Raw genomic sequence first — 14,875 nt, 5'->3', positions numbered from 1 at the left:
CTTATTTCAGATTAACCACAGAGATTAGTAGATGATACAAGAAACTCCTAGTTTCGTTTTTAAATAACCTTGATATGACCCCCATATATCCACTTCCTTGTTTGATCACGTGACTCTTATATTGACAGATTCTATGATAATTTTCTTGGAAGCTGGATGCAACCAATGTCAGGGATAAATGCAACAGATGTCTGAGGATTTAGAAATATAAGCTTACATGGTAAGATATGTATATCATGCAATAAGTTAACATATGATGACAACCTCGGCAATTTGCAATTAATTAGTTTAAAATGAAAGTAAATAGACTCTAATTGGACAGTGTTGAATGTTGGTTGAGCACTAGGTTGACAAGTTGAAGATGGTGACAGTTGACAATTTGAACTAACTTTTACATGCTTAAAAATTCGGAATTACACATATATGTGAGTTGAGCAGATGGATTATTTGTAAGATAATGAAATAAATTATGTAATTTGTTTGCTGACCTCACTTCCTATATAACACAATCAGATCAGCTGACCATTTGTTTCAGGTTGTAGTATATACATGTAGGTCTTTTTTTTCTACAGAATGATGAACAAACATGGATTATGTCAATGTGATTTAATTAGCGGCTTCTTTTGGACACACTATATTTAATTTTGTATATTATAGAGACATATATATATATATATTCATTAATTTTAATTTCGATACAAAAAAATTGGAAGTAAGACTCATCAGTCAAAAATATAGATCTACTTGATGTTTCTGTGATAAGACTAAGTAAATGGTCTAAGGTCATCTCAGCAGGTATGACAGAGACTCTGCCGACAACTTTACAATAAATCAATTGGCTTGAATGTCAAGACAGAAACATTATTAATTTGTCACTTTAAGGTAATTAATTTTTCCAGATATGTCACTGTCTTTCATTAAAGTCTGAGTTTAGTTCCACGTAAATGTGGTAGACAACCTGGGTTACTGTTTAGCTCCTCTTTTGGTTATTATTAACAGAAATGCAGTCAGTGCAAGAAAAAGATATTTTACCAAAGTTACAGTTTGACAGTGAGATGTCAAAGTGAGAAAGTGAGAATGGATGAGTTGTTGTAATAAGGAAATGGTTGAAATAATCTTTCATGAAGAGACTCAGTCTAATTGAGGCTGCTATTTTGCTTGTTTGTGTTCCCTGCTTCTAAATTATAACTTGGATCTTTTTACAGATTTTATAAACTACCACAAAAGCAGTCTTAAGTTTGTGGCAGCCATGAAAAGTCTCCCTAAGTATAGTTAAATTAAACATAGAGTTGTTCTTTGCTCTGGAACTTCTGGATTACAGAGTCCGCTCAATGTACATAAATATTTGAATTCCACTTGATAGGGAGAATGTGAGAGCTCTGATACAGGTGACATTATATAGATGTCTTCACCTCCGTAATGCAGGTCTATGAGTGGTGTTCAGTAAATACATAAACAGGCTGTTCAGCTTTGTTCCAGTTTTGTGTATTATAGTATAACTGATACAGTTATAACCTGTAACATGCATGCTAGCAACTGTACTTGATAGTGTTAATAGTATGATGTAACACAGTACAAAATGAATTAGAGGTTATTTGATAACCATAGTAACGGGCTAGTGGCCCAGTTAATGTTTTGAAGTATTAAATGTATAGTCATCAACAACTGCAAAGAAAATTACATTTTCTGCAGTATAATACCAATTCATTTCACGAATATGTTTTATAACACTTAAGTGACATCTTCTTAAAATTTAATGTCAGTTGGTCATTCAAGTCTGAAGTAAATGGTCTTTTCTCTGTGTCATAATTTATGTGGTCTAGCATAAAAATAATGTCACAAGAACATCTAGAAATCTTAGCAAAATAAAAAAATAATACAAGGAAATACAAACATATTTCCAAGAAGTTTAGTTTTTCTTTTTTTTTTTCTGGTGTTTTTTTTTTCGTTTTCTACTTTGGTTTAAACAGTACTTATCTCCTTAGGAGTCCAAGTCATGTAATTACATTACATACAATCGATAAAACAAGCATTTGTAGTATGTGTTATTTTTAAAAATTGGTTATGGAAATGGTGCAATTATTTGAATATATTTGGTAACAGTCATTTGCTATTCCAGTGAGTCATGCAGACATACTAGTTAGTAATACTCTCAGTTGTTCTTTTTTGAAACAGAAATCTATATTTTCACAGACACTGTTGTACACTAATTAAGAAACAGTGTGTTATATTGTAACTAGTATATTGACTTTGTTGCTAACATTAATTCTAAGGTAAACCACCATATTAGAGAAGGCTTTAAAAAAAAGCATCAACATAAGATGCTGAACATTACTATTATCCTCCAGCTTCGAACTCAAAATATGGACACTTAGAACAAGTGCTGTAATATAGAGTCACACTTAAAACCTCCAAAAATGAGAAAAAACAAGTACACTGTGACCATATTAGAGGGAATATGACTTGACGTAACCATATCGTGAATCAAAAATCCTGAAATCCTGTTACACTCTTTTTTCTGTTCCATTGATGGAATATGCCTGCCTGCTTAGCTCCACCTCTGATTCATGTGATGAAGTTGGCAGATACTTATGGAGAACAGGTTTACTGGTACTGAATCCAGAAACACAGCCGAAATACAGAAAAACATTATTTTATGAGTTCAGTACTTTAAACATTTTTTTGAGAAAGGATGAGGAAGCTGAGGCTACAAGTTATATTTTAGTGTAAGGTTTTCCAGACTTACTGTGTTAATAAGTTTATAATATCTCCTACATTCAGTCATCCCAATGTATAGGTGAACACAGTTCATGAATAAATTTGGGAGGTGCGATAAGTAACGGACAACTTACATGCGAGAAGAATTTCAGTTTCCAAGCAATCCGTTGCCCAACATTATGGCATGGATTTGAATTTCTTCTTTGTTCCACAGTACAACAACAATAAGCACGATTTCTGCTTTGGGGTTGAAATTCTACATTTAACAGAATGTATGATGGAACAGAAATAAAACCAAACTATCCAATGCCATCTCTTTGAAAGTATGTCTTCTTCTTACTATACCATGTTACAAAACAGACAGAAAAACTGAAATGGGAAACGATATTTGAAATAATAGAAAATAATGAAAATTTAACAATTGTTGTTACATGATTGATATCTGATAAGATATCTGATTATGATATTTCACACACAATGTGAAAACTAATGAGATTGAAAAGTAAATACTGTCTGGTTTTTCTCTGATTTTATTCCAATAACTGGAGATAAGTTATTGATTATGGAGGCATTGTAAGCCATGTCGGATTTTTTTTATCCCTATCAGTAAAAGCATTGGGTTCTTGATATTTATTCAGTTCTGTTGATTTTCTCAGGAAAAGGCTTTCATTTGCAATGGCTGCATTTATTTTATGATAGGTCCATTTTTGTTTGAATTTTTTGTTATTTTTATCTTGGCTGTCACTAATTTTTCAACTCTGTTACTTTTAAAGCCCACAAGCTTGCCAATATCTAGTTTTAAGCTGATGTTAGCTACAAGTACAACCGGAGCTCTAAATATTATCAACTGGGTTTTCTGTGGAGATTCCATTTGTAAGTATTTGCACATTACCTGACTGAAAAGTTTAGTTTAATGCAATAATTATAGTTTTAATAAGAAGAAATGATCATGACAGACAATAAAAGTTAAAGATGTTTATGATACACTTGCTGCCATTTGTTACAAATGGGGATTTACAAACCAAGGGACATTAAACTGAATTATTATCACTGGCTATTCAGTAATTGATCAGCAACACACACGCACAGGTACTTAAAAAAATTGTCTTGTCATTTGTGCTCAAAATGTGCCCTCACCTATGAGAAATGAATTTGAAAAAAAAAACAGATACAAGTGGTCATTATTTTCGCAGATGTTTGTTTGTTTTGTTACAAAACTTGCTCCTGATAGCAAAATGTCTTTATAGCTACTGGTCCAGTGCCTAAATCCGGACACTTCTTGTGGTTTTATGACCATAACTTTGCATTCCGAAATCGCAGGTGCATCACATTTCAAATGCATAATTTTAGGTTCTTTATAAATCTCAAAACAACAAAATCGTATATTGCTGATTTCATCATAAAAAAGTCACCCGAAGTGGGCCAGTAAAAGCTGTCAAAATTGTCCTTCAGAGTGCTTATATATTCGGACACTATTTCGGTATGAAATGCAACGAATCAGTGCTCCAAAAAATAAAAATCAACACGACTTTGTTTGAAACAAAGCAGTCAGATTCAGTCCTGTAAATGTTGATTTGAATTTTATTACCTGTTAATCACGTGATCAAGTGGACTAGTTTCTAATTTAATGTATAACTGCCAAATATAACAATAATATAATACGCAATAAAATCTGTCTTAGTGAAAATTAATGTTTACAACATGCAGATTCTGTTGATGTCGTCATACTTTTTGACGCAACTATGCACTATATTGATTATCTTTTTTATCTTATTGAATTGCTTTCCTTGTCTGCAAAATGCTGGCATTTTCTTCTCTATTGAATTAATTATCATATAACAGAAATCGGTTAAAATTCTTATATATGGCATACATACTGAGGGTACTGTAGTACAGAAATGTAAAACATGTTTTTACATCAGTTTTGATCAACTAAGAAAAAGAGTCATCTGCAACAGGCATAATTGTTTTCTCATTAAATTAGTACCTCCTCGCGCCACAAATAACTGGCGTGCGCTGTATGACGTCATCCCCCGCAACACACAATGTTTCCTTTTAGGGGTGAGGATATTTGAAGGTAATTTTCTCGGGAAGCACTTACATTCACACACTGTTGTTGACAGTTGGTCATCAAAGCGTTCTTCTGCGTCGATCATGTTCATTCCAGTAAAAAACCATGATCGTAAACCGTTTTTAATGGTGTCCGAATAATTAAGCACTGTCCGGATTTAGGCACTGGACCAGTAGTGTTGTTTTGTTAAAAAAAAATAAAGCAACTTGTATCTAGTAACAAAGAAACGAACCTATTCCAGCAAATTCATGATTGTCTTGGAGGAAATCTGGCAAATTAATGATTGTATTAGATGAAGAACATTAAATAAATTGGCTTACTGAGGAAAACTGAAAAAATATTGTTTTAGAGGAAAATGGCAAAGTAATTATTGTTTTAGAGGGAAAATGCCACAGTAATTATTGTCTTAGAGGGAAAATGGCAAAGTAATTATTGTTTTAGAGGGAAAATGGCACAGTAATTATTGTCTTAGAGGAAAAATGGCAAAGTAATTATTGTTTTAAAAGGAAAATGGCATAGTAATTATTGTCTTAGAGGAAAAATGGCAAAGTAATTATTGTTTTAGAGGGAAAATGGAAAATGAATGATTAGAATGATTAAACAAGTCCCTGTGATATATAGACATCAACAAAACTGAACAACACACTCTGTGAATGTGATTTACAGACCGTATGACTAACCTTCAGCTATACTTGAAATTGACTTCTATAGAAACTTTTAAAGAAAGATTAATCTTCAAGTCCAAATCAGTTAATATTGTCAATATTAAGACAAAGAAGATGAATGCACCCCCCCCCCCCCCAACACACACACACACCTTTCTTCATACTGTGTTTTTAGACTTTTACAGATTGCAGTTTTTGAGGACTAAGGCTAGTCAACTGCATATTTGCATAAGGGAGCTCAAAGCCCCTGTTTCATGTGTTTTTATTTTCTAGTTTCAGGTAGAACCAAGCAATGGAATTTGGAATGTTCTGCAATACTTGTTGTATGGTATAGAGGTGTAAGGTGAGAAGTAGACGACAATGTTTGAGAGTGCTGTGTCATACGTCCTCAACAGATTTCTTGGAAAATACATCCAGAATCTTGACTCTTCCAATCTTAATGTCAGTATATTCAAAGGTAAGTTGTTCATTTTATAGGGAGCACATTCAGACTTGGTGCATGGAAACCTGGTAGGGTAATTGAAATGCAAACTTGCTATTCTGGGTAAGCACATTCATGCAGACTAGTTCAGTACACCACAACTGTCTGTCTGACATTGCAAAATTCATAAACAGGACCTGGAGAGCTGGTAAGAACCAGTTTTCAAATGTATATTATCTGGAAGCGTATATGCTTGCTTTTAATTAATTCTAAGTTGTTATGATTCAATTCAAAACATTTGTTATCAAGGCCATCGTGTTTTAGATCATTTATCCAGGGCTTGAATTGTTTACTTCCGGTACAGGCTAACTCAAGTACATGTAATAGTTCCCTGAAGCTTTTTAGGTCAGGTAGAAATTAATAGAATCTCATTGACATTGGCTCAGTAATTCTAAAGATGCCTTTTAGCGTTGCATCTGTATAGATGATAGTTTTTGGAATCAATTAGAATTTTCGCCTTGAATAATCAGAATAAAAATACCTGGTCATTGATTAATCATGATGAAAATGAGATGTCTGAATTCTGGCAAGTATGATGAAAAAGCAGAACTTTTCCATTTAGAGCAATATCATAATTCCAGTTGTTTTAGTAGTTTTGAACATAATGTAAAGGAAATGTCAATAATTGTCACAGTTCTGTCTAATTATAAATCATTTTACATGCACATAATTTGTCAGTGATGAAAACTTTTGTTGACAATAACATCATTGATCATTTATTTATGATTCGTCAGCACTGATGAGCACTTCACTAATGATGAAAAACATTCAGTACTAGAAGTGACTCCAGTATTACGTCTGTTATATTGAACAAATCAATTTTGTGTTACGGACAATGTGCTAAAATTGGATCTGTAGACAACCACAGTCAGACCGATAAAAACACCCTCAGATTTATAATGCTGTGAAAATGGACTGGCGTACTGAATGTCGGAGATTTTGTGGGGTTTTATCTCCTTGGGGAGAATTCTTATTATTACAGAATGTAGATAACAGAGCAACAATTAACATAATATTGAGTCTTGTTTATTTCATCAATGTACTGAGAGACAGAGTTATGAGTTTAATATTTGCTGACATTTTCTGCTTACAAAGCAGCTGTTAGATTGTGTTTTTTCTCAAAGGCTAAATGATGTATTGGTTGAAAGTTGTTATATCAGAACAATTATATATAGGGCAATCCTTCCAACTAATCTAATTTTCAATGATGTACCGTATAGCGGGTTATTTCTGCGGTCAAAATATTCTGCGTTTTGGCCCAAAAAATGTGAAACAAATTTCTGCGTGTTTTATTTCTGCGTTTTCACTTAAAATGGAAGAGAAATTTCTGCGTTTTCGATGCCAAGGAGGAGGCAATTCCTCGCATGATCGGACGTTGTGAGAATGATAGCGTATGAAAACAATAAGCTAACTTACTGTTAACTGCAGTAAAGTATCTTTGTATTTAATGAATACATTGTAGGATATAATAATTTGTGAAATGAAAAAATATAAGTCCAACAACAATAAATCATTGCACAAACAGCAACTACAAAATATGGTATATATATATAACGGTTACATCTATATAAAGGTTACTAAAGTATCAGTTGTTTAGATGATCGCCACAAGGGATTAATAAGAACAACACAAGTGGAATTCACTCAGTTTATTTCATTCACAAAAGAAAAACGTTTTCTGAAGGATTAACAGTTAGGACTTTGACTGACCATCACACCTAATTATCATGATTATACCACTATCGGTAATTGTTAGATGGCGACGGTAATTTTCAATAATTAGCCCAGGCAATTGTGAACTTCGGATTACCTCGGATAACATAGCGTGAAACAACGTTGGTGAAATTTAAAAAAAAATGCAGATTTTTTGCGTTTTTAATTTTTGCTGGATGAATATTCTGCTGGATATATTTTTGCGATTCTACCGAGAGACCGCAGAAATGCAGAAATATTGCCCCCGCAGAAATAACCCGCTATACGGTACTTTCCAAAGATGTAATAAATGGAGAATATTATTTAATATGATAGATACGTAGTTCATTTTCAATTGAAAGAAGAGGTCGCTGCTAGAGCCTGCAGTTTTACAGTATCCAGAAAATGACAAAAAAGTTTTAGTAGAAAGTGAAATGCTTAAGAACCTTAACTCTATATTGAATTATTATTTCAGAGTTATCTCCCTTTTTCTCATTTTCATATGATGGGGCTGGTCTTCCAGCTGTCTGCCTGTCTGTTAGCTATTCTGTTTCTGCCCAATGGCTTAAGAATGCTAACTTAATATGGACATTGCTCATGGAGGTCAAGGTCACAGTGACTGTTGGCTTAAAAACTCAAAATTGCCTTAAATTACCGTCCTCAGAAAAAGCGCTCACAGTGAACCTTAAGGAGAGTTGCATATCCTTCATCCATTTTTAGCTCACCTGAGCACGAAGTGCTCAAAGGAGAGCTTTTGTGATCGCCCTGTGTCCGTCGTCTGTCGTTATCCGTCGTCCGTCGTCAACAATTTGACTGTTAATACTCTAGAGGTCACAATTTTGACCCAATCTTAAAGAAACTTGGTCAGAATGTTACCCTGAATAAAATCTTGGACGAGTTTGATATTGGGTCATCTGGGGTCAAAAACTAGGTCACCAGGTCAAATCAAAGGAAAAGCTTGTTAACACTCTAGAGGTCACAATTTTGGCCAATCTTAAAGACACTTGGTCAGAATGTTACTCTCAATAAAATCTTGGACGAGTTCAATATTGGGTCATCTTGGGTCAAAAACTAGGTCACCAGGTCAAATCAAAGGAAAAGCTTGTTAACACTCTTAGGTCACAATTTTGGCCAATCTGAAAGACACTTGGTCAGAATGTTACTCTCAATAAAATCTTGGACGAGTGCAATATTGGGTCATCTTGGGTCAAAAACTAGGTCACCAGGTCAAATGAAAGGAAAAGCTTGTTAACACGCTAGAGGTCACAATTTTGGCCAATCTTAAAGACACTTGGTCAGAATGTTACTCTCAATGAAATCTTGGACAAGTTCAATATTGGGTCATCTTGGGTCAAAAACTAGGTCAACAGGTCAAATCAAAGGAAAAGGTTGTTAACACTCTAGAGGTCACAATTTTTACCCAATCTTAATAAAACTTGGTCAGAATGTTACTCTTAATAAAAGCTTGGAGTTTGATATTGGTTCATCTGGGTTCAAAAACTAGGTCACCAGGTCAAATCAAAGGAAAAGCTTGTAAACACTCTAGTGGTCACAGTTATGGCCAAATCTTAATGAAACTTGGCCAGAGTGTTACCCTTAATAAAATCTTGGCAGAGTTTGATATTGGGTCATCTTGGGTCAAAAACTAGGTCACCAGGTCAAATCAAAGGAAAAGCTTGTTAACACCATAGAGGCCACATTTATGATTGTATCTTCATGAATCTTGGTCAGAATGTTAACCTTGATGGCCTCAAGGTCTAGTTTGAATCTGGGTCATGTAGGCTCAAAAACTAGGTCACCAGGTCAAATCAAAGGAAAAGCTAGTTAACACTGTAGATACCACATTTTTGACCATATCTTAATGAAACTTGGTCAGAATGTTGATCTTGATGATCTATAGGTCAAGTTCAGATCTGGGTCAGGTGGGGTCAAAAACTAGGTCACTAGGTCAAATCAAATGAAAAGCTTGTTAACACTGTAGGGGCCACATTTATGACTGTATCTTCATGAAACTTAGTCAGAATGTTAATCTTGATGATCTTAGGTCAAGTTTGAATCTGGGTCATGTGGGGTCAAAAACTAGGTCACCGGGTCAAATCAAAGGAAAAGTTAGTTAACACTTTAGAGACCACATTTATGACCATATCTTAATGAAACCTGGTCAGAATGTTAATCTTGATGATCTTTACATCAGTAGGTCAGGTGAGCGATACAGGGCCTTGATGGCCCTCTTGTTTAAAGAACATCTTCTAAACTACCAAGCCAAATTTCATTAAAACTTCACAGGAATGTTCCTTGGGTGGTCCCACTAATTTAGATTCATAAAACACTACACCATCCATGCAGAATTTTGGTTGCCATTGCAACCAAAAGGAAATACTAAACTTTAAAAATCTTCTCCCCAGAAAGTGCTGGCCAAAAATGTTCCTTGGGTGACCATCTAACAATTTCCTCCAAGTCATTCTCTTTTGTTAAAACACATTGCAACCTGGAGGCATAGGTAAATTTTTATTTACTGTCGCTTTGTGAAACAATGAATATAAGCTCTGTAGAACTTTTGAGTGACCCTATTTTATGAACACTTAAAAGCAATCATACCTTACCTCCAGCAATTTGCTGGTACCCATTTACAGCTGGTTCAGCTGAAGCAATTGTGATAAAGTGCCTTGCCTAAGGACACACCGCAGTGGGTGTAGCCAGGAATCAAACCCGGGGCCTTCACCTCCGTAGGAAAGCGTCTTAGCCCTCTCAGCAAATGCATCCACACAGAGGCAGGGCTAGTTTTCCCTAGATGGTTATGTGGGAAACTTTGAAAAAAATATTTTTCTCTGAAACCACTTGAGCAATTTCAAAATAATTTCACAGCAATGTTCCGAAAGTGACTTTCTACCAAATTCCTTCAAATTATTCTGTTCCATTGAAAAATGGCCCAAAGGGAGCAAGGCTAGTTTTCACTACATGGTAATATGGAAAACTTGGAATATCTTCAAAATGTTTCAATTCAGACAACAAAGTTTGGCAATAAGATTACTGGTAAGATGAATGTTTTCAAAAGTGTGAACATATTTGAAATCAGCTACCATGAATATTTAATTATATCAATGAATAAGACACGGAAATGTCTGAGACAGCTATATAGAAGCTAGTTTTCTAGCTTACATTACAGCTTAACGCCCTCAGAGGATATCCTTTTACTAGCAGACGTCAAGTTCAACTTGTGATTAGTGTTTTGTAAGCGGCAGTACATCAATGTCAATATTACAGTTTTCTTGTATCTATCTTCCCCGTCCTGTCCTCCGAGACCAAAAACGTCTGGAACTGTTCGTTAAAGTCACACATGCCACATAAATTACTCCAATAGAAACAAAAGTAATTGCTGATACTGCTTAGCAATTCTAGTCCACAGTCACTGCTGTTGAATTATGCAAATACCTAGAATGTCTATTATATTATTGCTCATTTCAAACATTCTTATGTTTTACTAAGACATACAATGAACTCAGTATTGTTTGTTTCAGACTGATTTTTGAATTTTTCCATGAATTCCAGCAAACAAGTAACATTCCCATTAATGTTAGTGGTAACTTTACCAGGGGTTTTAAGTTCAAGGTCAGGCTCCTCCAACTAAAAACAACTACCACTGGGATAGGAGTCCTGTGTATGTCTGCTTTACATCTGGCATGCTAAAGAACCAGAAAAACTTCTTGAATTGGAACATCTGTTCTTATCTTGTTCTATCCTCCAACTTGTATTACTAGTTGTCTTCTGGAGGAGTCACCCATATGGGTTACTCGGCTTACCGAAGGTTGTTGGTTCTACCTAGGTGCAAGCTGGTGATGAAATACCCTGGTATTGCGCAAAGGGGCACCTGGGGTCTTCCTCCACCATCAAAGCTAGAAAGTTGCCGTATTGCCCATAATGGTGTCAGTGCAATTTTAAACCCAACAAAGGGGCCTCCGTGGCCGAGTGGTTAAGGTCGCTGACTTCAAATCACTTGCCCCTCATCGATGTGGGTTCGAGCCTCACTCGGGGCGTTGAATTCTTCATGTGAGGAAGCCATCCAGCTGGCTTACGGAAGGTCGGTGGTTCTACCCAGGTGCCCGCTCGTGATGAAATAATGCACGGAGGGGCACCTGGGGTCTTCCTCCACCATTAAAAGCTGGAAAGTCGCCATATGACCTATCATGTGTCGGTGCGACGTTAAACCCAACCAAAAAAAAAAAAAAAAAAAAAAAAAAAACCCAACAAAACAAACATATGAGTGACTGGTGGTAATTGTTGATAAACGTACAAACAAACATTTTGACTGTATGAAAGCCACCAGTTCATGTCAGTTTGACTGAAACCATGAAAATTCATGCTAACAAAATAAAAAGACTGATTAGATAATGATAGTTTAATGATTTTATGATTAAATAATAAATTTCTTTATTTTATTGAAGTCTGATACATACAAAAAATCAGTAGTAACGTCTGTTGTAGGTCTATTGTTTACACTTAACACTGTTGCCACCCTTTAAGCAGAATTACTGTTAACACTTTTTAATATTGTTTCATTGTCATTCATGAGCATAGTGTTGTCATTGCTTAACGTTGTTGCAAATATCTTTACCATCAATTAGTTAAATCATTACTAACTATTTACTGTTGTCTAAGTCTTTGCCAACCATTAACAAAATCACAACTTCCAGTGATTACAATTGTTGCATAAGTCTTAATCTTCCCTTAGTGCTTGAACATATCATTGTCATCCATTAGCAAAATCACTATTAACTTTGCAAAACATGGTTGCATAAAACCTTGCCATCTTTCAGCAAAATCACTGTTAACATTGCTTAACATTGTTGCATAAGTCTTTGTCATCCATTCGCAAAATACTGCTACCAGTACTTAACATTGTTGCATAAGTCTTTGTCATCCACTAGCAAAGTCACTGCTACCAGTACTTAACATTGTTGCATAAGTCTTTGCCATCCACTAGCAATGTCACTGCTACCAGTGCTTAACTTTGTTGCATAAGTCATCGTCATCTGCTAGCAAAGTCACTGTTACAAATATTTAACATTGTTGCATAAGTCTTTGTCTCTGCTACCAGTACTTTACATTGTTGCATAAGTTTTTGCCATCCATCAGCAAAGCCATTGGGTCATTGCTGTCAGTACTTAACATTGTTGAATAAGATTTTGCAATCCATTAGCAAAGTCATTGTTATCAGTACTTAACATTGTTGCAAAAGTTTTTGCCATCCATTAGCAAAGTCATTGAGTCATTGCTGTCAGTACTTAACATTGTTGCATAAGTTTTTGCCATCCATTAGCAAAAGTCACTGCTGTCAGTACTTAACATTGTTGCATAAGTTTTTGCCATCCATTAGCAAAGTCATTGAGTCATTGCTATCAGTACTTAACATTGTTGCATATGTTTTTGCCATCCATTAGCAGAAGTCACTGCTGTCAGTACTTAACATTGTTGCATAAGTTTTTGCCATCCATTAGCAAAAGTCATTGAGTCATTGCTGTCAGTACTTAACATTGTTGCATAAGATTTTGCAATCCATTAGCAATGTCATTGCTATCAGTACTTAACATTGTTGCATAAGTTTTGGCCATCTATTAGCAAAGTCATTGAGTCATTGCTGTCAGTACTTAACATTGTTGCATAAGTTTTGCCATCCATTAGCAAAGTCATTAAGTCATTGCTGTCAGTACTTAACATTGTTGCATAAGTTTTTGCCATCCATTAGCAAAAGTCATTGAGTCATTGCTGTCAGTACTTAACATTGTTGCATAAGTTTTTGCCATCCATTAGCAAAAGTCACTGCTGTCAGTACTTAACATTGTTGCATAAGTTTTTGCCATCCATTAGCAAAGTCATTGAGTCATTGCTGTCAGTACTTAACATTGTTGCATAAGTTTTTGCCATCCATTAGCAAAGTCATTAAGTCATTGATGTCAGTACTTAACATTGTTGCATAAGTTTTTGCCATCCATTAGCAAAAGTCATTGAGTCATTGCTGTCAGTACGTAACATTGTTGCATAAGTTTTGGCCATCCATTAGCAAAGTCATTGAGTCATTGCTGTCAGTACTTAACATTGTTGCATAAGTTTTTGCCATCCATTAGCAAAGTCATTGCTGTCAGTACTTAACATTGTTGCATAAGTTTTTGCCATCCATTAGCAAAAGTCATTGAGTCATTGCTGTCAGTACGTAACATTGTTGCATAAGTTTTGGCCATCCATTAGCAAAGTCATTGAGTCATTGCTGTCAGTACTTAACATTGTTGCAGAAGTTTTTGCCATCCATTAGCAAAGTCACTGCTATCAGCGATTGCTTGTTTCATACAGCTTTTGTTAATATGCAGTAAATAATTTTTTTTGAAAAATTTGATCTATATATCAAGCCTATATTTGTTATATTCAGTGTTTGCCTGAAGTTGCAGTATTTTATTTTATGACTTTTTTACTAAGCTAGGAATATATTGCTACTGTTTGAACATTCAGGCATCTGCTTTCTTCTGCAGCATGTCTCACATGTGGTTTAGTTTATTTGATTAAATAGTTTTCCTTTTTTGCTGACCTGGAAGCCATTTGCATTAAATAAATGAAGCTATATAACTGGATAACTCAAAACCAAATCTGCGTTGCTTATAAAAAGTTAATATCACTCAAGTACTGTACATTCATAAATATATACAAGGACAAAATTTTCCTTAGTTACATCAACTCCCAAAGTTAAATTCCAACAAACAAATCATTTTTTTTTAACTTGAAATCCTCTTATTCATATGCCATTTAATCTGTACCCTGCTAAATTTCTAAAATGGACTGGTCTATCATTCAATTTGTGCAGTACCATTTATTACTTGAAGGGGTGTTCATTGAAAACTTACTGACTGAATAGCAAACAGTGCAGACCCGTGCAGACTGATCTTGGTCTGCACTGGACGCAAAGACAGAATCACTTGCCGGCAGCAGGCTTAAGGTTAATTAGCCACTTTGGCCACACATACAAAGTTTCATGCCCACAAAATTAAATAACTTCACAGAGCACTTTGCCATTTTGTATATAAAGTAATGACTCCTTTGGAGATTGGCTTTTCTCTGGGAAACTTTTAAATTAAATGAAATTCTAGAAGTTGTTCCATTGATTTGTCTGCAAAAGATCATTTTAATTATGACTGCAAACTTTATTGGATAGGATTTTCTAAAACCTTTTACTTCTGGATTAACTGTACAAGAAACAACTAGC

The 14,875-nt window shown here is 35.0% G+C and overlaps 1 protein-coding gene across 6 annotated transcripts in view; it reads left to right on the top strand.

The window, feature by feature from the left end:
* Nucleotides 1-77: 77 nt before the first annotated feature.
* The window catches only part of LOC123552574 (intermembrane lipid transfer protein VPS13A-like), a 169,673-nt gene continuing 154,875 nt past the window's right edge, over nt 78-14,875 (top strand). For 3 of the 6 annotated variants that reach the window (XM_053540069.1, XM_053540068.1, XM_053540067.1), the window contains exons 1-2: nt 78-220; nt 5,728-5,911. In XM_053540069.1, coding sequence (XP_053396044.1) covers nt 5,815-5,911 — 97 coding nt within the window. In that variant the 5' untranslated portion in view covers nt 78-220; nt 5,728-5,814. The remainder of the gene's footprint in view (nt 221-5,727; nt 5,912-14,875) is intronic. The other 3 variants (XM_053540072.1, XM_053540071.1, XM_053540070.1) reach the window with 1 other exon arrangement.

The sequence above is a fragment of the Mercenaria mercenaria genome, chromosome 4 (genome assembly GCF_021730395.1).
Source record: "Mercenaria mercenaria strain notata chromosome 4, MADL_Memer_1, whole genome shotgun sequence".
Taxonomy (NCBI): Eukaryota; Metazoa; Mollusca; class Bivalvia; order Venerida; family Veneridae; genus Mercenaria; species Mercenaria mercenaria.
Note: the sequence above shows the minus strand (reverse complement) of the source record. Positions and strands in the feature narration are given on the sequence as shown.